The sequence below is a fragment of the Rhamphochromis longiceps genome, linkage group LG1, assembly GCF_057381845.1.
Source record: "Rhamphochromis longiceps isolate RC_006_pf linkage group LG1, R_longiceps_female_GT1.1, whole genome shotgun sequence".
Classification (NCBI taxonomy): domain Eukaryota; kingdom Metazoa; phylum Chordata; class Actinopteri; order Cichliformes; family Cichlidae; genus Rhamphochromis; species Rhamphochromis longiceps.
The window spans coordinates 40,743,599-40,768,390 of record NC_140557.1 but is presented as its reverse complement, the minus strand read 5'-3'; the positions used below and the strand labels follow the sequence as shown (position 1 = coordinate 40,768,390).

General features: G+C 41.8%; 1 protein-coding gene across 1 annotated transcript in view; it reads right to left on the bottom strand.

The window, feature by feature from the left end:
* The window catches only part of LOC146679208 (uncharacterized), a 90,321-nt gene that overhangs the window by 53,652 nt on the left and 11,877 nt on the right, over window positions 1-24,792 (bottom strand). The window contains exons 5-6 of the mRNA XM_085406929.1: window positions 12,654-12,866; window positions 12,251-12,425 (exon numbers count right to left, since the gene is read on the bottom strand). Coding sequence (XP_085263055.1) covers window positions 12,251-12,425; window positions 12,654-12,866 — 388 coding nt within the window. The remainder of the gene's footprint in view (window positions 1-12,250; window positions 12,426-12,653; window positions 12,867-24,792) is intronic.

The following is a 24,792-nucleotide window of genomic DNA, read 5'->3' as shown; positions in this document are numbered from 1 at the left end:
ATTTTGGTTGGCATTACTTTTCATTTTTTTTACTAATTGCATGCTTTGGTGTTTTTGTGTCTTGTGTGGGCCACACCCATGTGGGAGTGGAGATTCTACTCTAGTCCAACAGCCAGCTATCTGGAGTTGAGTACAGGGAGCAGTTGATTGGGAAGGATTTTAGGCCTTCTCTATAAAGGGGAGAGGGCAGGTTGTTGTTTTTTAGTAGGACACTGCTGGAGCAGGGAAGCCAGCTGACCTTGGAGACTCCAGGATGAAACATTTTAAAGGAAAGGATTTTTAACTTGGCCTGGTTTTGCTTTTAAAATAATCTGATGATGCTGGAGGGAGGACTCGTTTGAATTAGGATTCATGTGGATTTGCTGGGATAAAAACACTGGACTGGACACTATCTGTGCCCAAGGAAAGGAAACTGGTCAAGATTTAGAGAAGTGTGAGCTCCAGAGTGGAAGCCCCAGGATCTGGTGTAAAGACCCACCCTCGAACAACACCAGGCCTGATAAGGCTAACAATCCTGACCACGGCAGCTTTGGGCCTTGGATTCCAGACCGGAGTTGTGTCCTCAGCCAGTAGTCTGACTTGGAGGGGAAAAAAATGAACATTGTGTACACCATTGCAGTGTGAGTGTGTAGATTTCTTACTGGTCAGTATTGGAGCTTACTACGTTCTTGTATGGAGGAAATTTTGAGCTGTACGTAACACAAGGACGTTCTACTTTTGTGTTCAGGTCTCCTAGACTAATCAGAATCAGAATCAGAATCAGAATACTTTATTGATCCCTGGGGGAAATTATTTTTTGTTACAGTGCTCCATTATAAACCAACATTAAGACAAGACAGACAATACGCTAACTAAGAATAGTACAATATATACATATATATACATACATACATACATAAGTCACTTATAAATAAATATTTGGAAAAGAAACATATGTAGCTGTAGCAGCAAACAGTGTGTTAAGTGGATGCGTTGTACAGGGAGATGGCCACAGGCAGGAATGATTTCCTGTGTCGTTCAGTGGTGCTTTTCGGTAATCTCAGTCTCTCACTGAACGAGCTCCTGTGACTGACCAGCATGTCATGGAGTGGGTGGGAGGTGTTATCCAACATTGTCTTTATCTTGGACAGCATCCGCCTCTCCGACACCACCTTGAGGGAGTCCAGCTCCATCCCCACAACATTGCTGGCCTTACGGATCAGTTTATTAAGTCTGTTGGCATCTGCGACCCTCAGCCTGCTCCCCCAGCATGCAACAGCATAGAGGATCGCACTGGCCACCACAGACTCATAGAAAATCCTCAGCATTTTCTGGCAGATGTTGAAGGACCTCAGTCGCCTCAAAAAATAGAGACGACTCTGGCCCTTCCTGTAAAGTGCTGTGGTGTTTTTAGCCCAGTCCAGTTTATTGTCAATGTGTACTCCAAGGTATTTATAGTCCTCCACAATGTCAACACTGACCCCCTGGATTGAAACAGGGGTCAAGTGTTTCCTGGTCTTCCTGAAGTCCACGATCAGTTCCTTGGTCTTTGCCACGTTGAGCTGCAGATGATTCTGCTCACACCACGTGACAAAGGAGTCGACCACAGCCCGGTACTCTGTCTCATCATCCCTGCTGATGCATCCAACCACCGCAGAGTCATCAGAAAACTTCTGAAGATGGCAGGTCTCTGTGCAGTGGCTGAAGTCTGTGGTGTAGAGGGTGAAGAGGAAGGGGGAGAGGACAGTCCCCTGTGGTGCCCCTGTGTTGCTAATCACCTTGTCAGACACACACTGTGGGAGACGTACATATTGTGGTCTTCCTGTCAGGTAATCAACAATCCAGGACACCAGAGAAGCATCCACCTGCATCGCTGCTAACTTATCACCCAGGAGGGTCGGCCTGATGCTGTTGAAAGCACTGGAAAAGTCAAAAAACATGACCCTCACAGTGCTCGCCGGCTGGTCCAGATGGGTGTAGACACGATTGAGCAGGTAGATGATGGCGTCCTCTGTTCCGAGACGAGGCTGATAAGCGAACTGAAGGGGATCCAGATGTGGTCTTACTATGGGTCGCAGCTGGTCCAGGATGAGCCTTTCCAGGGTCTTCATGATGTGGGAGGTCAGTGCCACGGGCCTGTAATCCTGGGGGCCACTGGGACGAGGCGTCTTTGGTACAGGGACGAGGCATGATGTCTTCCACATCACCGGGACCCTCTGCAGACTCAGACTCAGCATAAACAGTTTATGAAAGACTCCACACAGCTGGGGGGCACAGGTCTTGAGGACAAGGGGACTCACTCCGTCTGGTCCAGCAGACTTGCCTGAGTGAAGTCTCCTCATTTGCATCTCAACCTGGTATTGAGTGAAGGTGATGGGTGGGGGAGGGGTGTCAGGAATCTCACAGGAGGCAACATGTGAAGAGAGAGGCTGGCACAGTGGTGTGGCTCTGGATTCCAGGCTGACTGCAGGTGAGGTTGTGGGGGTGGGAGCAGACACTGTGGTGTCGAATCTATTGAAAAACAGATTCAACTCATTGGCTCTATTCTCACCTCCCTCAGCTCCCCTGCTGTTGGTTGGCCTGAATCCAGTGATGGTCTTCATGCCCCTCCACACCTCTCTCATGCTGTTCTGCTGGAGTTTCCACTCCAGCTTCCTCCTGTAATTGTCCTTAGCCTCTCTGATCTTGTCCTTTAGTAACACCTGGACCTTCCTCACCTCCTCTTTGTTGCCCCCTCTGAAAGCCCTCTTCTTGTTGTTGAGGAGGGCTTTGATGTCCTTAGTCACCCATGGCTTGTTATTTGGGTAACAATGAACAGTCTGAGCTGGAACAATGGAGTCGGTGCAGAAAGTTATGTAGCCTGTGATACACTCAGTAAGCCCATTGATGTCCTCGGCGTGAGGCTCACAGAGTGTTTCCCAGTCGGTCACCTCGAAACAGCCCTGTAGTTCCGCTATTGCCTCCTCTGACCACCTCCTAACAGTCCTGGTGGTCACAGGTTCCCTCCTCACAATTGGCACATAGCGGGGGGTGAGGTGAATCAGGTTATGATCTGACCTACCAAGTGGGGGGAGGGAGGAGGAGCTGTATGCATCCTTGACGTTAGCATACAGTAAGTCTAAAGTTTTCTCTCCCCTGGTGGGACAGTCCACATATTGTTTGAATGTTGGTAGTGTATTGTCCAGTGATACATGGTTGAAGTCACCCGAGATCACAATAAAGGCACTCGGGTGCTGAGTCTGTAGCCGAGCTATGGCAGAGTGGATAGTGTCACATGCAGCTGTGGGGTTAGCAGAGGGGGGAACATAAACAGCCACCAAGATGACGTGAGAGAATTCCCTGGGTAAATAATACGGCCTGAGTCCAACAGCACACAGTTCAGTGTCCGGGCAACAAATCCTTTCTTTGATTGTTATGTTGGCAGGGTTACACCACCGGTTGTTAACTAAAACAGCAAGCCCACCTCCTTTACGCTTATCCTGTATCCTTCTCCTGAGACTGTGCCTGGAGAGACAGCAAGGTGTCACTAGGTATCACCTCATAATACCACTAGTGACAATGACCCAAGCCAAATACAGAAGTAGTGAAAAAACTGTCAGAAAATAAGAGGATGGGAAAAATGTGTCATTTTGCCCCTCTAGTGCGCCTGCTGTTAACTTCATTAACACCAAAGCACCTGAAACTGATTAATAACTCCCTCTGGATCTAAATCCAGCAAAGGTGCAAAGGTTTTAAACTCTGAATATGTTAAGTGTGTTATTGTAACACATTAATTATTCAGTGACCTGGGGGGCTGGGGACTTTACAGGGAGTGCAGAATTATTAGGCAAATGAGTATTTTGTCCACATCATCCTCTTCATGCATGTTGTCTTACTCCAAGCTGTATAGGCTCGAAAGCCTACTACCAATTAAGCATATTAGGTGATGTGCATCTCTGTAATGAGAAGGGGTGTGGTCTAATGACATCAACACCCTATATCAGGTGTGCATAATTATTAGGCAACGTCCTTTCCTTTGGCAAAATGGGTCAAAAGAAGGACTTGACAGGCTCAGAAAAGTCAAAAATAGTGAGATATCTTGCAGAGGGATGCAGCAGTCTCAAAATTGCAAAGCTTCTGAAGCGTGATCATCGAACAATCAAGCGTTTCATTCAAAATAGTCAACAGGGTCGCAAGAAGCGTGTGGAAAAACCAAGGCGCAAAATAACTGCCCATGAACTGAGAAAAGTCAAGCGTGCAGCTGCCAAGATGCCACTTGCCACCAGTTTGGCCATATTTCAGAGCTGCAACATCACTGGAGTGCCCAAAAGCACAAGGTGTGCAATACTCAGAGACATGGCCAAGGTAAGAAAGGCTGAAAGACGACCACCACTGAACAAGACACACAAGCTGAAACGTCAAGACTGGGCCAAGAAATATCTCAAGACTGGTTTTTCTAAGGTTTTATGGACTGATGAAATGAGAGTGAGTCTTGATGGGCCAGATGGATGGGCCCGTGGCTGGATTGGTAAAGGGCAGAGAGCTCCAGTCCCACTCAGACGCCAGCAAGGTGGAGGTGGAGTACTGGTTTGGGCTGGTATCATCAAAGATGAGCTTGTGGGGCCTTTTCGGGTTGAGGATGGAGTCAAGCTCAACTCCCAGTCCTACTGCCAGTTTCTGGAAGACACCTTCTTCAAGCAGTGGTACAGGAAGAAGTCTGCATCCTTCAAGAAAAACATGATTTTCATGCAGGACAATGCTCCATCACACGCGTCCAAGTACTCCACAGCGTGGCTGGCAAGAAAGGGTATAAAAGAAGAAAAACTAATGACATGGCCTCCTTGTTCACCTGATCTGAACCCCATTGAGAACCTGTGGTCCATCATCAAATGTGAGATTTACAAGGAGGGAAAACAGTACACCTCTCTGAACAGTGTCTGGGAGGCTGTGGTTGCTGCTGCACGCAATGTTGATGGTGAACAGATCAAAACACTGACAGAATCCATGGATGGCAGGCTTTTGAGTGTCCTTGCAAAGAAAGGTGGCTATATTGGTCGCTGATTTGTTTTTGTTTTGTTTTTGAATGTCAGAAATGTATATTTGTGAATGTGGAGATGTTATATTGGTTTCACTGGTAAAAATAAATCATTGAAATGGGTATATATTTGTTTTTTGTTAAGTTGCCTAATAATTATGCACAGTAATAGTCACCTGCACACACAGATATCCCCCTAAAATAGCTCAAACTAAAAACAAACTAAAAACTACTTCCAAAAATATTCAGCTTTGATATTAATGAGTTTTTTGGGTTCATTGAGAACATGGTTGTTGTTCAATAATAACATTACTTGCCTAATAATTCTGCACTCCCTGTAATATTAGGCTTTGTTTCTACAAATCTATGGGAAAATAACTGTTAAAACGTCCTTTTAACAGGAAGACACCTCTGGCAGAACTGGGATGGTCAGCCATCTGTTGCAACTGGCTGGGAATGAGGGGAGCAGACAAAACAACACTGAGAAAGAAAACCAGAGATTAATAATAATTAACAATTTGATGTGACGTGGCATATAAACTAGACTCCAAATTCCTCGCAGTGTTACTGGAGTCCAAACTTATTCCATCCAGAGTAATTATCTGGTTAGACACATTGTTTCTAAGACTTTTCAGGACGAGTACAATAGCTTCTGTTTGTCTAAATTCAGAAGCAGGGAATAAGCAGTCACCCAGGTCTTTACATCTAGGAATGTATTTCAGTTTAACTAAATGATGTGCTGGGTATCATCTGCAAATGTGTGCTGTGCATTCTAATAATACTGCAGAATGAAAGTATAATGTAAACAGAATTGGTCCTAGCACAGAACCCTGTGGAACTATGTCATTAACGGCAGAAGAAGACTCTACGTTTACATGAAAAAATTGTGCTCTACTTGATAGATGATCTGCAGATGATCAGTTAATTGTTTCATAACTACTCTTTGAAGAATTTTTGGACAGTAGCTTAAATAGTCTATTTAAATATTAGTACTATTGAAAGTAGCTGTACGTAATGACAGGTTTGTCAGATGGTTACAAATAATTTCTCCAATGGTTGAAATTTTATTTGTGAAGAAATTTGTCAAGTCATCACAAGTTATGGTTAAAGGAAGCTCAACACAGCTCTGACTCTTTGTCAGCCTGGCTGCAGTGCTGAGAAGAAACCACCTTCAATCAATGATGAATACTAAGATGTCCTCGCTTCACAGAGGGCTTTTCCTTATATAGTGGAGCAAACTCTTCTAAATCAGTGAGATGCAATTTTTTCTCCAGTTTTCAGGTTGTCTGCTTCAAGGCGTCCATTGTGGATTTAACCAGGGAGTCAAGAACTTCTGATTCAAGGCTATTTTCAGAGGAGACACAGTATCCAGAGTCAGAAACAGTGAGGAGAGAAAACTATTAACAAGTTAATCGACCTCTGTGGGATTAGAGTTTAGGTAACTGCTCTGGACTGTTGCTAAATGACATTGAAGACGATAACAGTGGAGGAATTACATCCTTAAACTTCGTTACAACAATTTCAGAAATCATTTACTGCAATAAAACACGTTCTCCACTGCTGTTAAATTTAATATTCACTTGAATAGAACAGGAAACAATAGCCCTATATGGTAATTGTACATGTACAACGAAATTATGAGTGCTAGACGCCAACTCTGCAGGAATAAAATGTAAATAGTAAGACAGCAGCAATAAACTGGAGAAAGGTGTACAGTTAAGATGAATATATACAAGAGAAAGGCACAAAATAAGAAAAGGCACACATAGAAAACAAAGTGCTTGGAAGTAGAGCAAAGGACTTGGTCTAATATAGAGTCAATGTGTAAGTATAGTGTAGAGCAGGGGTGTCAAACTCAAATACACAGTGGGCCAAAATTCAAAACTGGAACAAAGTCGAGCGGCTAACATAAATATTACCTGAAAAAAAATCTTCCTCTAGATATAAGAATGAATCTTTTCTTATGGACTCAAACAAGTTTTGCTGAAAAACTGAATATGGAACAAGCAAAGCTTAATACTAAACAATATATATATTAGCTGTATAATACCAGTAGGCCAGCTCTGATAGTAATTTGGTGTGGCTTCGCGGGCCAAATGTAATTAGGCTGCGGGCCAAATTTGGCCCGCGGGCCAGAGTTTGACACCTATGGTGTAGAGTAATGAGGGTTACTCAAACTGACCCACCACGGGTGGGCTTTCAGCGGATAGTGTTTGTTAATAGTCTGAACGGCCCAGGGGAAGAAGCTGTTTGTGAGTCTGGAGTTGGGAGACCTGACTGACCTGAGGCGCAGACCAGAGGGCGGTGGGTCAAACAGGTTTTGGGCGGGGAGCGAAGGGTCACCTGTGATGGTGGCGATGGTTATCTGGCAATGGGCTCCAGGGGTGGCAAATGACAGCCAATGATTTTTACCTTCTGCGCAGCCTTCCCATTTTTAGTAGTGGCCCCTGCGTACCAAATATCCAGGCAGCAGGAGAGCATGCTTTCCACATGACCAGGAAGACCAGGAGAACTTCCAGTCCAAGTTATTGTAGTGGTAGTGCAGCCGCTGCTGGGCCTTATTTACCAGAGCGTTGGTGCTGTGGGTCCAGGTGAGATCGGTGGAGTTTATTGTAAATTTAAATGTTATTAAAAATTATCAGAGAAAAAAGGAGTCTGTGTGTCAGAGGGGGTCAGAGTTTGATTGACTCTTCTTAGCTGCCTCACAGCATTACGCTTTCAGACAGCACAACGGTATCTTTATGATAAGCAACAACCGCCCTGGTTCAAAGCGGCATCTACGCTGCTTCACAGAGTAAAGCACCTGTTTCTCATAAACGTAACTGGAATAGACTTCATGCTGACCTCCTGTTTTTACCAGTCTGTTTTGCATGCTTGGAACTGGACTGTTTTTATTGTAAAGATGGTAATGTAGAGGCGGCTCTACTTTACAATCCCTTGATACCAAGTATGATGCTCAGCACTGTTAGTGTTCAGAGGTTCCTCATAAATGCTGGCCTAACAAAGCTGGCGGGGCTGAGGACAGCAGGCCAGTGGAAAACAGCTGCTAAGCTGGCTTAGGAGACTGGAGTGAGATCTTTGTGCCTTCAGGAGAAGCTGGTGGAAGAGGTCATGGCTGGTCTTCCTGGACTCTTAAGGGCTGCACTGGGCACTCACTCTGCAGGTAACAAACCAATTTCATCTGACAGTTGGACGTCCCTGTACAAGTTTCCCATAGAGAAACGCAGTGTGGCTCTCCAGTGGAGAGTGGTGCATGGGGTCATGGCTATGAATAAACACGTGGAACATACAGGGAGTGCAGAATTATTAGGCAAGTTGTATTTCTGAGGAATAATTTTATTATTGAACAACAACCATGTTCTCAATGAACCCAAAAAACTCATTAATATCAAAGCTGAATGTTTTTGGAAGTAGTTTTTAGCTTGTTTTTAGTTTTAGCTATTTTAGGGGGATATCTGTGTGTGCAGGTGACTATTACTGTGCAGAATTATTAGGCAACTTAACAAAAAACAAATATATACCCATTTCAATGATTTATTTTTACCAGTGAAACCAATATAACATCTCCACATTCACAAATATACATTTCTGACATTCAAAAACAAAACAAAAACAAATCAGCGACCAATATAGCCACCTTTCTTTGCAAGGACACTCAAAAGCCTGCCATCCATGGATTCTGTCAGTGTTTTGATCTGTTCACCATCAACATTGCGTGCAGCAGCAACCACAGCCTCCCAGACACTGTTCAGAGAGGTGTACTGTTTTCCCTCCTTGTAAATCTCACATTTGATGATGGACCACAGGTTCTCAATGGGGTTCAGATCAGGTGAACAAGGAGGCCATGTCATTAGTTTTTCTTCTTTTATACCCTTTCTTGCCAGCCACGCTGTGGAGTACTTGGACGCGTGTGATGGAGCATTGTCCTGCATGAAAATCATGTTTTTCTTGAAGGATGCAGACTTCTTCCTGTACCACTGCTTGAAGAAGGTGTCTTCCAGAAACTGGCAGTAGGACTGGGAGTTGAGCTTGACTCCATCCTCAACCCGAAAAGGCCCCACAAGCTCATCTTTGATGATACCAGCCCAAACCAGTACTCCACCTCCACCTTGCTGGCGTCTGAGTGGGACTGGAGCTCTCTGCCCTTTACCAATCCAGCCACGGGCCCATCCATCTGGCCCATCAAGACTCACTCTCATTTCATCAGTCCATAAAACCTTAGAAAAACCAGTCTTGAGATATTTCTTGGCCCAGTCTTGACGTTTCAGCTTGTGTGTCTTGTTCAGTGGTGGTCGTCTTTCAGCCTTTCTTACCTTGGCCATGTCTCTGAGTATTGCACACCTTGTGCTTTTGGGCACTCCAGTGATGTTGCAGCTCTGAAATATGGCCAAACTGGTGGCAAGTGGCATCTTGGCAGCTGCACGCTTGACTTTTCTCAGTTCATGGGCAGTTATTTTGCGCCTTGGTTTTTCCACACGCTTCTTGCGACCCTGTTGACTATTTTGAATGAAACGCTTGATTGTTCGATGATCACGCTTCAGAAGCTTTGCAATTTTGAGACTGCTGCATCCCTCTGCAAGATATCTCACTATTTTTGACTTTTCTGAGCCTGTCAAGTCCTTCTTTTGACCCATTTTGCCAAAGGAAAGGACGTTGCCTAATAATTATGCACACCTGATATAGGGTGTTGATGTCATTAGACCACACCCCTTCTCATTATAGAGATGCACATCACCTAATATGCTTAATTGGTAGTAGGCTTTCGAGCCTATACAGCTTGGAGTAAGACAACATGCATGAAGAGGATGATGTGGACAAAATACTCATTTGCCTAATAATTCTGCACTCCCTGTAAAGATCCAAGAACGGGGAGCCACAGTCTTTTCTGTCGGACCAAGGAAACACTGCAGCGCCTGTGGCTTGGCTGTCCCAGGCCTGCTGGCCTCTTTTCTTTGCTGTGACAGTGGCTTCCTGGGCTTAGGATTGTTTTAGAGGAGAGTCTCTTTATCCTGGGTCCAAAGTACTCTGTGGTGCAGCGTTGAAAGGTTTGCTTAATTAATTTTTCAATAGGTCAAGCTAAGATGAGTACATGGCTCACAAGGAGGAACAAAATGAAGGGGCAGGATCAGTTAATTCTGAAATTACGTTCAAGGGGATAGTAGGTGCACGTTTAAAAGCAGAATTCGTTTATTATGAAATGGTGTCTAACACTGAAGAGTTTGTCTCTGTTTGGGGAATCAGTGGAGTTTTGTGTAAAGTAACTGGAGATGTTTTAGTTTTAAATTTCTGTGAAAATCAAACGGACACCATCTGTTTTGTGTTCATGTGTGTTTATTGTGTTTTGGTTGGGTTTTGTAAAGATCTTAATTTGGCATTCATCTTCAGTTATGGTTGTAGTATAAGCATCGATATAATAAAAGGTGTGTCAAAGGTCTTCTGTCAACACTTATGTATTAAATTATAGAAAAACAGCTCATGGAACAGACGCCAATGAAACTGCTGATACAGACGATCAGCCTTGATGTGACTGTTTGATTTGGTTCTTGCCTCTGTGAGCTGACAATAACAGACAGCATTGAAAGACCAAAGATCCAAACAGGACACACCGAGGTAAGATCTCTTATAAGGATAATGAGGGTTTCATCTTAAGCATTACTATAACTCACTTAGTGTAACTGGAAAGACATTATTGGACAACCACATCATTGGAGCAAGTATAGGTCTCACAGCTTTATAGACAGTGGCACAGCTTTGGGTCCATCTTGTAAGTTTACGGCCATGCCAACTTTATTTATGAAACGCTACGTCCAACCACTGACCAAAATGCAGGACTGACTTCATGGACAAATGCTAATTTACTTTGTACAACTGGCAATTAGCATTGATAATTCAGAGCAACCAAAGCTTTCTAAATATGATGTAAGATTAGAAGGCAAACTAAACTTCACCTAAACTTACTCATCAAAATGGGAACAAGACCTGCTTAATAAAACGGCGCATACATCTGCACTAGTTACAGACAAATCAACAAGAGATTTTAAATATTACTGCATGCAAACCTTTAAGGTACTCTCACTGTTACATATAGGCAGAAACTCCACATACTTTTGTACCATCCTGACACTCGTGCTCTCTTTGTCAAACATCGTACGAGTTGCACCTGCATTAGCCTTTCTGCTTTGCGAGCCACATTAGCTCTGTGTCTAAACCTGCAGAGTCAACAGCACCAGTTGTTAGAGGATGTCCTACGCCTTCTCTGTGCATCTTCTGCACACACTGGCTGTAAATACCCTCTCCTCAACCAGGTGGAAGTTGTTCATTATTTTTAATCTGTCTTCAGGTTAAATAATACTAGGAACCTCATTTACATGTGCAATTCTTTCTGAGGAAATCCTTTTGATTTCTTGCCGTTAAAGCCTCTGAGCCTGTGCTTTTTTCTTATGAATAGACCTATGGCTGATGCAATGCACTTAAACTTAAAAGTTCTGACAGATGTGGAGGATGTTAATTAGGCAAGTTTTAGTGAATAGCTGCATGCTCTGATCAAAGACATTATGTTTCTCTTAAGACTGTGGAATAGAATGGGTGGTGGTGAAAACTGAATTTCACTCTATGCTGTCCACGTGTTGTATCATCCGATAATGTAATGTAATATAATATAATATGATATGATATGATATACAGTTTTGATTGTAAAACAAACAGCAAATGTTTGAAAATACAAAATAAAACGTTTTACAAAATAAAAAATGCTGTTTTCTTGCAATCTCTGCACAGAGTATTCCAAAAATGATAAACACATGAATTGTGGCTCTTTAATAGAAAATAAATGATCTTCTCAAATATATATTGATTTGTGTGCAATTACATTGTCCAGCAAATTGAGGCATTCTCATGAACTTAGAATGAATCAATTAAAAACACACAGGTGAAATGGTAGAACGAGCAGCTTAGAGAAGAATCAAAGTATTTGCTTTGAGAGACGAGTCGTCTATTTGTTTCCATAGCACAATACAGTTAGGCAAGAAGCAAGGCAGCTGGCTCATCCTTTTCTGTGGGCTCCCTCTAGCTTGTAGATAGTTTGAAGATAATAGTTTGTTTTAAAAATACTCAGTGTTAAATCTTCCCATAATCCCATAATCTATATTTGGCAAGTTTAGAGTGAGACAAAACAAAAAGAACCAATAAAATTCCAATAACTGGACTGGGGGAAAAGGAAAGTGTTGGTGTTAAGCCACAGAAATCTTTTGCACTTACTATGTATCCTGGTGCACAGATACAAGCTCCAGTGATGCCATCACAGTAGGCTCCATTAGCACAAACACACAGCTCTCTGCAGCCCTCACCGTAGTAACCTGGTGGGCAGGTCTCGTCACAGTAAAGCCCAGTCCATCCCGCAGCACAGGTGCACTCTCCTGACAGAGGGTGACAGCTGAAAGAGCAGGAAGATTAGAAGGTTATTTTGCAGTGTGTATATTGTTTTGTAGTTCTCCCATTTTGACCACCCTCGACACAAAGTTACTTTTATAGTAGGTTTAGTGGGAAAAGCAGAAATATGTGAAACAAAATATCAACTCCACTTTAACTAGATACAGTAATTCAAACATTCTATTCTACTGAAGTGTTGTACAGTAAGAAAGCCTGAGCAATGATCCAGTACCTGAGTGTGTTTGTGTGTATGCAGGGGCAGTATTTGTCACAGATGAGTCCATACAGGCCAGTGGGACAGAAACGATCCTGACAGCTAGGCCCCTTGAAGCCTTCGTTACAAAGGCAGGCGCCGTTGATGTGGTAGCATTTGGCTCTGTTCTGGCAGTCACACTTGTGAGCACACTGTGGCCCATAAGTGCCAACTGGGCATTCATCCTGGCATCTGGGTTGGTTTAAAAAACACGGAGGAGTTATTTTCCAACATTCTAAGCCTCTCTTCTAAAGGTGCATGGGATTTTTCTGTTTACAAGTTAGAGTGAAAGAAACAGTTATTACTGCAGCATTTGGGACTTCTATTACTTCTAATCAACTTTGTTACCTGGAAAGACACAATTCAGAGATAATAAATCGAGTTGGAATACAATCCTTGAGTAAACACCCCGTTTTTCTGCAAAATGTTGAGCTGGTATTTGGGAAAAGGTAACCATAGCTGTTTAGACAACTTCCCCTTGGTTCCCGGTAGGAAAATAACCTGGGACCAGAATAAGAGCCAAAATATTTTCAGTGTAATTCTGCAAAGAAAGCTAGTTTTCTATTGCACTGAATTTCATCACAAATCATTATTTCCATTATTATTAATCCGAGTCGTGTATTGTTAAATTATGTGCTCTCTGTACATTTTGAAAAAAATAATTGTCTAAAGATAACACATTAGAGCACATGGATAAGAGACTGCAACTGTTCTGCACTTTAAATACAACGCACTAGACCACAGTTTTGAAGAAAAACACTGGATTGTCGACCCTTTGAACTATTTTTATTCTGCCTCACTCAGCAAACCTCCACAATAACAAATTAGTTTAAAAACTTCACAAAAACCAAAACACAAAGGTCTAGAATGACCAAATTTGTATCTCTACTTTTTAGCCAACAGATCGCTGTATGACTCAGAATGGATCGAATCAAGCTTGTTAGACGGCCCATGGCTGAACCTAAAACAAGCTCTCTGTGGACAAGTAAAGATCTCTGATTTGAAGTCCAGCCCACAAAAATGATTTACCCCAGTAAACTGAACTCAAATGTCTACATGGGCAACAAAATATTTAAAATATCTCTACCCCTAAATGGTTATCAAACACATATAAAATGTGTAAAATTGGTGATTCCATTTCCCATAAAACTGCAAAACGGGAGCAAGATCTTTCCATCAACCCATATCAAAACGTCTGATCCTAATACAGCAACTTACAACATGCAGAACTCTCCATAGAACACAATATACAGGACAAAGGATGTTCCAAATGGGCCTCACACACTTAGACATATGCACACACTGCAAACACCCACTGAAAACTATGTGCACGCTGTATGGTCTTGTACGCCTACGAGGGCCTGTCGGAGGATATGTGAAGACCTTTCCACACGGTTTAGTTGCCACACCTAAACTGTTCATGTTAGGTGACATAAGCACATAAATGGAAGCACATAAATCAAACATAGTTGTTACTGCCTCACGCATCGCTAAAAAAATTATCTTCAAGAACTGGAAGTCATAACTTTGTGCATAACTCCGGTTGGCAGGGCCATTCATGTGCTACCTCTACCACACCTTACTTGAGAGCTCACTAGTCTGTGTACACGGAAGAATCCATTACAGAGAGAGTGCGAAGAAGAACAAAAAGGGAGTGACAAGGGAGTCATGAGATAGGAGGCGCCACCATGCGGCAATACACTGCATTACAACGGCAGCTGTTACACTACGCCAGGCTTCCCCAACTCAAGGCCTCGAGGGCTGGTGTCCTGCAGGTTTTAGATCTCACCCTGGGTCAGCACACCTGAATCAAATGATTAGTTCATTACCAGACCTCTGGAGAACTTCAAGACATGTTGAGGAGGTCATTTAGCCATTTAAATCAGCTGTGTTGGATCACGGACACATCTAATAACTGCAGGACACCGGCCCTCGAGGCCTGGAGTTGGGGACCCCTGCACTACGCAGTGACCCACCTCTCCTTTTTAATTACACTACAGCTGTATCATCATATATCACCATACACAACAACGATGGGCGACCTTCTAAATTCCTTGTTAATACACGTGGAGCTCCTGGTTTTCTGGCCAGCACTAAAGCCTCCAGTTCATCTCAGGCTGTGGCAGCACTCGAGGAGGAACAATATGAAAGTAAATACGGAGCAAAATGTGAGAACCTGAAAACTAAAGTGTGAAAATGTATAGGAAAAAAGATTAAGCTTCACACACTTGTGTTTATCATTTTTACATATTTACACAAATATATGGAGAGCTGCAAAACTTGTAATTCAATCATTTTAATTTTTTTTTTTACTACTCACAAGCACCACTCTGTGATTGCAACCTTTTAAATTAGTGAATACAACTGTTGACTTGCACTGATGACCAGTGTTGGGAAGGTTACTTTTAAAATGTATTCCATTACAGATTACATGCCCCAAAATGTAATCTGTAAAGTATTCAGAATACTTTGGATTACTTAATATATTATCATGCTTTTTACAACTACGTGAATGTACTATTGCTGTGATTTATTACTGTTACTGAAGGGCCGCGACTCCGAACTGTAGTAAAGGGACCTCTGACTAATACGTCGGGTTCGTGTCGGTTCGTAGCCGAAAAATAGCTTTACTTTGTTGTGTGGGTCAACTTTTCTTGCGAGAGACAGAGAGAGGCGTTGAAAGGCTGCTCCAACGGAACTTATTGTTTCGGAGGAAAACACGAACACGGTGTACAGTCGAGTCTTAATAGTTTACTTACAACTGGGCTCGTCAGGCACTCTTCTTGGCTGCAGTGGTTATTATTATATTTACATGCTTCCAGCTAGAGCAGGGCGATATGACCAAAAATATTTATCCCAATATACATTTGAAAATTTGCGATAACGATATAACTGACGATATAACTGACACCAGACAAAATACTTTACAACTCCACAACTTTATTAGTGCAAAAAAAAAAACATCAATGTATTTTCACTTAAACAAGCAGCTGTTTTTTATGTCCATTAAAGTTATATAAAAATGTAACAGTGCAAATTCCTCGCTGACAGTTTAACCAAAAGGCATTTCCAGTGGAAACTGGCCGACATATCCTCAGCATAACCATGTATAATATCCACAACACTTAAAAAGAGGTTATACACACACAATACGGTAATATCATGTTGAGGTGCAGTACGTATCACTCCGCCTACGATAGCTGTAATGCTCCGACAATCCATCGAGCGGTGCGGCTTTGTAGCTTAGCAAAGTCGTAGTAAAACATTTGACAGATTTTCGAGCGCCGTGCACATAAAACCGTTTCGAGGTCAGTAAACACAACCAGAGTTCATACATAAGGCGCACGGGATTATAAGGGGCTCTGTCGACTTTCAGAAAATTCAAAGGATTGATTTTAAGTGCGCCGTATTTTCCAAACAACACGGTAATAACGACGGCCCGCTAGCATGCGCTACCAAAAATTGTGCTTTGTTGTGTATCTGACGGATGAAAGCCAAACCAGTTCCACACCACTGAAGCTGCAGCATTTTACAAACCAGTTCTGGTTCATCCGTTTCATTCAACGATCCGCTCTCGCTCTTCTCATTCTGCGTCGCTGCCTTGTGTGTATGTAAACACAGGCACTGCGCATGCACGTTTTACCCATATTCTATCGCCATATTTCATTTTCTTATCGTTGCCCAAAATTACACCGGTATTACTGTGAACGGTATGCTATAGCCCAGCCCTAGTTCCAGCTCCCGTTTTTGCTCGATGACAACTCGTACTTTTCCTTTTTCTCCCTCCTCGCGCTCACAGACACATAACGTGTATGGCAGTCCATTCTCCCTGCAGCACAGACTACACTGCCTATGATGCTATATTCTTTAGAGCTATACCTGTAGCATTAGTCATTACAAGAAGTGTTTGTGAACTAAAAATCAAGAATGTGGGATACTGTTTGTCCATGCGCGGACGGGGGGGCGAACATTTTTCTTGTAAAACAAAGGGGGGCCCAGCAAAAACAGTTTGGGAACCACTGCTTTAAACAAACAAAACGCCAGCACTCACTGAGTGTTTACTTTTAAGCGACATGAATACGTTTCAGCTATAGCTGTCATCAGTGCAAGTGAAGAGTTGTATTCCGTGATTTGAAGAGCCCAGCGCTGCTCCTGACGGAGGGAAAACCAACCCTGCAGGGAGACCTACCTCGGCACTTGTGCAGGTGAAGCCAAAGGGAAGATTTGCTTCATCATATTTTCTAGTCTTTGGCTTAGAATGAAGTTGGTTTGGAAACATATTCAGCGATGCTTCATCTCCTACTTTGCATTTCTGTGGGTGCCCTGTGCTAGCAGTGTCCAAGTGTTTTGTTTTTTTCCCCCCTTTTCATACCGCGCCCCCCCTGCAATGGCTCTGCGCCCCCCTAGGGGGCGGGCCCCACACTTTGGGAAGGCCTGGTTTAAAGGATGGATAAGGGTATAAGATATAGAGTTAAGCACACAGCTTTTTGTATAATATCAAAATGGATCAAGTCGAAAACGCTGTCTCAGATGTAATCACTACAACTCTGCTTTATAGTCTCAACTTTCAATAAATGATTACTGTATGTGATTATGGCAGGGGAAACTCTTCTTATGATTCTAAAAGCCTTTCACAAGGTCTATAAAAGTATGTCTGCTTTTATAAACCTTGAGAAAGGAAGTGAACTCCAGTTGCTCTTAATAGTTAACTTCCATGTTTCTCATGTTCTTCAGTGTGTAATTGAATAGGAGTATATTACAAGCAACTAGTAAAAAGTCTGGACAAAAGATCAAGTATCTCGGAATTTAAAATAATGGTGCACAAAACCTTGTGGGGGAAAAAAAGCCAGGTATTCTAACTAAGGCTACGTTCACACTGCAGGTCTTAATGCTCAATTCTGATTTTTTGATCAAATCCGATTTTTTTGTCTGCTCGTTCACACTACAAATAAAATGCGACAGCAAACGCGCTCTAGTGTGAACGCTCAAAGCGGCCCGCATGCGCAAAAGAAGACGTCACACACAACGCGCTCTGTTTAGACCAAGAACAAACAGTATTGTTTGACTGATGGCCCTTAATATAAAGAGTTCGGACTTTACGTTTCCCAATTTTTGCTTTAAGTTATTTTGTTATTTACATAATAATGTAAATAACCTAATAATGATCCTTATTGCTGTTTTAGAGGAGCGCTGCTTCAAAGGATAGATTTCTGTCAGAATCTGCAGATTATACAGTACAAATAACGTTTCTCCAACGTTGTCTTCCCAACAGTTTCACTGATATCTACACGGGATGGCCAGAGAAGCGTTCGCGATGTCTTCTCTGGCGCTGATAATTGGCGTCTGTCTTGTGTCGGTGACGTAAAAGACGGATTTAATGCGACGTGACCTTTCACACAGCAGTCGCTTTCTAAAACATCGGATATGTATCGGATTCAGTACCACATACGAAAGTGACCCAGGTCGGATTTGAAAATATCGGATTTGTGCCGTTCACACTGTCATACCATGATCGGATATGGGTCGCATAGGGTCAAAAACATCGGATTTGATGCGCTTTCGCCTGCAGTGTGAACGTAGCCTATGATACACTGTTGAAGGTAAGAACACTTTAAACAGTATTTAAATAGATTTGCAGACTCAATCTTTTAGCAGTTTTTATATGTATGAAGCTACAAGTATCGCAGTCTGAATACGACACCCCTGTAATAAAGCCTCCCTTTACAAACGGTTTTATTGCATTCTGTTTTAGAGAGTTGTTAATTAAACCAAAAACCTTATATTTAATAACTATAAATATACTCTATATATTTATATTTATTTATATTTACTCTATAACTATAAATATGAACACATGACGTTCTAGCAGGACAGCTGTACAGTACTGGAGACAGACCTCATAACCTGCTAGCTAAAGATGGCGTGCTTTCATGTTCGTGCTTTCAAGTGTTCAGTGCTTTGTCTCAGTTTTGCATAGAAGTGCCGATGAATATCCAAGAACTACGGCAGATGCTCAGCTACTGTAGTCTCGAGAAAAGGCACAACTTGGTACATTGATGGAAACCCCAAATTGATTTGTAGTCCAAACTAAGTTTTAATATTTTATACATTTAAAGTTCAAATTTATACATTTGCACTGCAGTTTTATATTTTTAAACCTGTATTTGTGCAATGATTCTGAGCTAGAAAAAGAACACTTAAAAGTCCAGTGTTTCCTCTGCAGGTTTGTAGGGTTTCCTTTTAATCATTTGCTAAATACTAACATTCACAAACTACAGGATATAGCTTTCAGATGAGGTGCCATACAATAGTTTTGGCATTGCACTTTTTCTGCAAAATTCTACAAAAAAGGTTGAATGTTAATGCAACAGAAATAACAATGCCGTCCAAGACAGGTTGCTGGTGAACTGGTGGATATTAAGAGATTAACAGCCATAAAGTAATTAAATTGTTGTTTAGAATAATAATGTCCAGAATACTCACTATACCCTGAGTTATAACTTAAGCAAAGAATTGTCAGTCTGGCTTTTACTAATATAAATAAAAACTGAATGGCACTACTCTCAAAGAGAGTGTTCAGAGCTCCAACATCAGAATCACTCACACCATACGAAGGTCAACAAACTTCATCATAAGACCCTGAGTGGTGCGCTCAAGGTGAATCTTTCAAAGTAACTGAATGGACTCTAATAAGAGTGAACTGTATAGAAAATTCTATAAGCCGAGTCAAGGCTGAATTTAGACCTGCTGCATCATTCTTAACACGTCTACAAGTTGAAACCATTAAGAAACAGACAAATCACTCAATTAAAATGGCTCAGTGAGGATTTCTGTTTAGTGTCACGTTTAAATCATGCCGACTTCCTCAGGACTGTTATCTTGGCTAATTCCATTAGAATGTGGAATGGCTGGGAGAGAACTCAATCTAGGAATTATTCCATGTAGGCTAATTCACCTGTCTGGGGCCTAAATGAATGGAGGTAATTTGGCTCAATTGAGAGTAATGACAGAGAGGGTGAGAGGGAAAGAAAGACGGACAGGGTGGAAGCAGGAGAGAAAGGATAATTAAAGCAGAAATAACGAGTGGGAACGATTCAGAGCTGACCAACGGCAGATGAGGGTGCAAAAAGTCTTTTTCAAATAACAGACTCAGAAATTATGACGCTAATAAAGAAGAAAACTATTTAAAATGACTTGTTGTTCAAATGTGCCTCTTGTGGTGATTGTGCTTAAACAAACGTGGAAAAGTGTAGCAGTCTGAGTATTTGGGAGCAAGTGGATAAAGGCAGAAATTGCACAAGTATTTTCTAATTTACACTATGTGGAGTAATTTCTTACCACTGACTTCATTTTTTTATATCAGTATTATTTTGCCCTCACTGCGCAGACAGCACAGAAACAAAAATCACAGCTCAAACGCTGGAATCACGTCGTAGACACCTCATAACTAATGTGCAATTAGAAATCATTGTGTGTGTTTGCAACTTATGATATCGTGTTGCCTTTTGTTCATTTCTTTTTAAAGGCCACTATAGGTTTCTTGGTAGGGTATCATTGTAAGGTCTCTACCTTCCACTATAAAGCACCTTTGGGTGACTGATGTTGTGATTTGGCGCTATATACTGTAAATACAACTGAATTGAACCCACAATCTATTTTTGGATTTTATGAATCAGTGTGGTTTTCTAAACTAAAACTGCAGCAATAAACATCAGTTTCAAGTGCAGGCAGCTCGTTCTGTCACTGTGAATACTGATAGTGTTTTCGGGCTCTGACACAGAGTTTTAGTTTTGGTTTGGGAACCGGTGACAGCTGATGGAAGAGCAAGGATTGTTTTGGTTATGATTTCTCAGGAAAAAGTAAACGTGGCAAAAATGGCTGAGAAATAAAACAGTCTTGATAATTATCACAATAAAGGCCTCTAATAATAATGATAAAAGCAGCATGATGGGAAGCCAGCCCTGCTCTTACTTTCACACCCTTACACTGCACCTCTCACTTTGTAAAAGACAAAAAAATATATACACAGTTGCACAAGTGATGGCTTATGCAGTGAGATAACCATGGGAACTGCCTGCTAAACTTTGATCATTTTTGTCCTCTGTAAAACAAGCTGTCCAACTTTTAAAATGTTGTTAAAATCATATGTAAAAACATTTATTTCAGGATGTTTCTACCAGAAGTGTTCTACAATCTATTAGTCATTGGGTGCACTATAGTTTTACACACACTGCAAAAACACCATCTCAACTGCAAATCATGGTGGCAGGAACATCTTCTGAGGCTGACCTCACAATAACTGAGGGAACGATATATTCCATACCGAAAATACAGGATTAGCTAAGTCAGAGAACCTGAATAGGGCTGTTCATTTCATTAATTCCATTTTGAAGGTAAAATGTTCAAAAATTCTTGTTCATTTCTTTTGAAAGTATCAAAAGCAGCAAAAGAAAATGCTCAGTAGAGTTTGCTGTTGGTAAATTACTGGCTGTTAATTACAGAATGCAACTAAGTAAGTTCCCATTTGTGCTCCATTCCAAAATTGTCTCATCCTATGAATACCACCCCACAGGGAGGTCATCCATACCATTTTCTCTGGGAAAATGTTATCCTCCATACATACATTCAAACATCCATCTTCTGTTGTTTATCCAGGTCCAGATCATGTGGGCAGCAGTCTAAGCAGAGACTTCTCAACGTTCCTTTGCTGGCCACCTCCTCCATTTTCCAGATGTAACTTCTCCAGCATCCTGGGTCTGGCCTGGGGCTTTCTCCCAGTTTCTCCCATGCCTGAACCACCTCAGCTGGCTCCTTTTGATGTGGAGGAGTAGTAGCCCAACAAGCCCCTCCCAAATACCAAGCTCCCTATTCTATCTCTATGGCTAAGTCTAGCCATATGCAGTCTAGCCTGCATAGGAAATTTCAGTCACCACCCATTATTCAGCTCTCTCTTCACTGGTATAGCATTTGTCCCACTGCTGTCACTCCACCAATCCTTCAGATCCCCACTCCTTCACTCACGAAGAAGACCCCAAGATATTTAAACTCCTCCACTTGCTATGCACTCCAGCGCATTGCTATGGACAGAATCGGTAACAAAGGCCAGCCCCGGCAGAATCCAACACCCACCAAGAACTAGTCTTACTTATTACCAGCAATTTAGACCAATCTTTCGTAATGGTTGTACAGGAAACGGCTAGGCCACAAAAACGGACCTAACACCTCTTTGGTATTTGATCAAACTTTAAAAAACACATGTAGACTGATTGGACAAATTCCCAATTAACCTCTAATATCCACAATCAGGAGATTGTGGATATTAGAGGTCCAACTAACAGGCTTATTCTCCTCTTCAGCTCCCTGGCATATCCAACCTGATGGTTTCCACCATCTGGTTCAGGTTTATTTTGTCATGACCACTGACCACCTTGCAGACAACTTCACACAACCACTCCAGCAATTGAGGTGCATAATATAGTCCATTTAGACTCAATGTTCTCAACCTTCCTCTGTTGAAGGACAGTCCAGCAACCTCTCCTGCCACCTAATCAAACTCATTACTAAGTGATGATCAGTTGATAGCTCTGCTTCTCTCTTCACCTGGAGGTCCAGAACATGTGGCTGCAGATCTGATGATAAATTTACAAAATCAATCATTGATCTGCAGCCCAAGGTTCCCTGGTGACATGTACACTTATGTTTGAATGTGGTGTTTATTATGGATAAGCAAACTGCCCTTAGCACAGAAGTCAAAGAATAAAACACCTCTTTTAAAATGTACAAATGTAAAATTCAAAAAACAGAGAGTACAGTCCAAAAGTCTTTAGCCACCCCCTATTTCGTTATATTTTTCCTGGAAAATGGGAAGTAGGTGCAGTAATTTATTGAAATTGCAAACATACACTACCAGTCAAACGTTTTGACACACTTTCTCATTTAATGGTTTTTCTTTCTGTCTTTTTTTTTTACTGCTTTCTACATTGTAGATACAAACTATGTGAAAAAAGATTTATGGAATTATGTAGCAAAGAAAAGATATATAACTCTAGCCGCCCTTTGCTTTGCTGAAAGAGCTGCAAACCCTCGGCCTTCTCCCAGTGAGCTTCATGATGTACCGGTAGTCACCTGAAATGGTTTTCACGTCACAGGTGTGGCTTGTCACAGCTCATTTGTGGAATATCTTGCCTTCTTAATGGGGTTGGGACCATCAGTTGTGCTGTACAGAAGTCAGTTTGAGTTAGCTGACAGCTCTATTTAACAACTGTTAGAATTCATATTATGAAATGACAGTCAGTCTGCAAAATCAAAGTAATCGAAGCAAAGGGCGGCTATTTTGAAGAATCTAAAACATGTTTTGAGTTATTTCACTTTTTTGTTTACTTCATAATTCCATGTGTTCATTCATAGTTTTGATGCCTTCACTGAGAATCCACAATGTCAATAATCATGAAAATAAATAAAAAACATTTAATGAGAAGGTGTGTCCAAACTTTTAACTGGTAGTGTACATAGAACTAGAGTATATAAGGCACAGTTTTTATAATTCTATAAAGCTTGAAAATCAATACTTCATATGAAAAAACTATGACACAGCCTGAATTCTCTTAGGCGAGCTTTCTTGTAATGTCTCTTTGGAGATTAATATCTAAATTTCAGGAGCAGGACCACACCTCCAAACGCACTCCTTCCGGTTCTCATCTATATGTGTTCCCCCAGTTCACTAAGCTGTTCATTCTCTCTTCCACAGCATGTCTTTATCCTGTCTTCCTTCTCTCACCCCAACTAATCACAACAGATGGCCCCGCCCCTCCCTGAGCCTGGTTCTGTTGGAGGTTTCTTCCTGTTAAAAGGGAGTTTTTCCTTCCCACTGTCGCCAAAGTGCTGCTCATAGGGGGTCATATGATTGTTGGGTTTTTCTCTGTATGTATTATTGTCGGGTCTACCTTACAATATAAAGCACTTTGAGGCGACCTTTGTTGTGATTTGCTGCTGTATAAATAACATTAAATTGAATTAAAATGCTATCAAACCCCAAATGAGGAAGTGGGCCCAGCTAGTGAAAAGCAGTCTTTGGAAATAGACCTACAGGTTTCTCGACAAATCTTCCCAAGCTCTTCTTAAGATGTTGAGTGTCTTTTTCTTTTTTTCCGTTCTGATCCAACACTGTTCTATTAATATTAAAGTCCGCGATGTGGGGAGATCAGTTGAAGACTGGCTGGAGTATTTTGTGTGTTTTTCAATCTAGATTTGCTTTTATGACATTGGCAGTTTGTATAGAACCATTGTCATTGACACAATTGACTAACCGCAAGCTATGCCAGAGCCTCCACTACGTTTTACAGATGACTGTAGAGACCTTTCTTGTAGTGTTTCCTGACTTTCTGCACATACTGAAGATGCTCTGCACCAAGAATTTCAGCTTTAGATTCATCATTGATTCATCATCAATAAGATTTGTTGCAACTGATTTTCAGTCCAGTCCTTGTGTAATTTGGCATACCTCAGCCCTTTCTCTCTGTTTTCTTCCTGAAGAATGGATTCTTGCCAGCCACTGTTCCATTTGGAAGCCTCATTTCTGATGAGGCTTCAACAAACAAACTGAAAGGCCAGATGTATCGGTCAAAAGGCTTCTATCAGGTCCTTGCTGCATTTATTACAGATGGTAGATCAATTTCAATTTCTTAACGACACGACTTTCAGATTCCATTCATCTGCTGTAGATGCTTTTTTTTCACCACTTGGGTATGTTGCTGAGTGGTGGTACGGTGATTAGCACTATTGCATCAGATCAAGAAAGTCCTAGTTCAACTTCACCACCTTACCTGGGCCTTTCTGTGTGGAGTTTGCATGTTCTCCATGTGTTTTTGTGGGTTCTCTCCAGATGCTCCGGCTTTCTCCCACAGTCTAAAGATATGTGGGGTTCGGTTAAGTAATGATTCTAAATTGTCCATAGGTGTGAATGTGAATGGTTGTCTCTTTCTACGTGTTAACCCTGCGACAGGGCGTATCCTGCCTCTCGCCCTATGGTACCTGGGATAGGCTCCAGCCACCCTGCGACCCTGCCAAGGATAAGTGGAACAGCATGGAATTATTATTATTGTAATGAAATATAATTAAT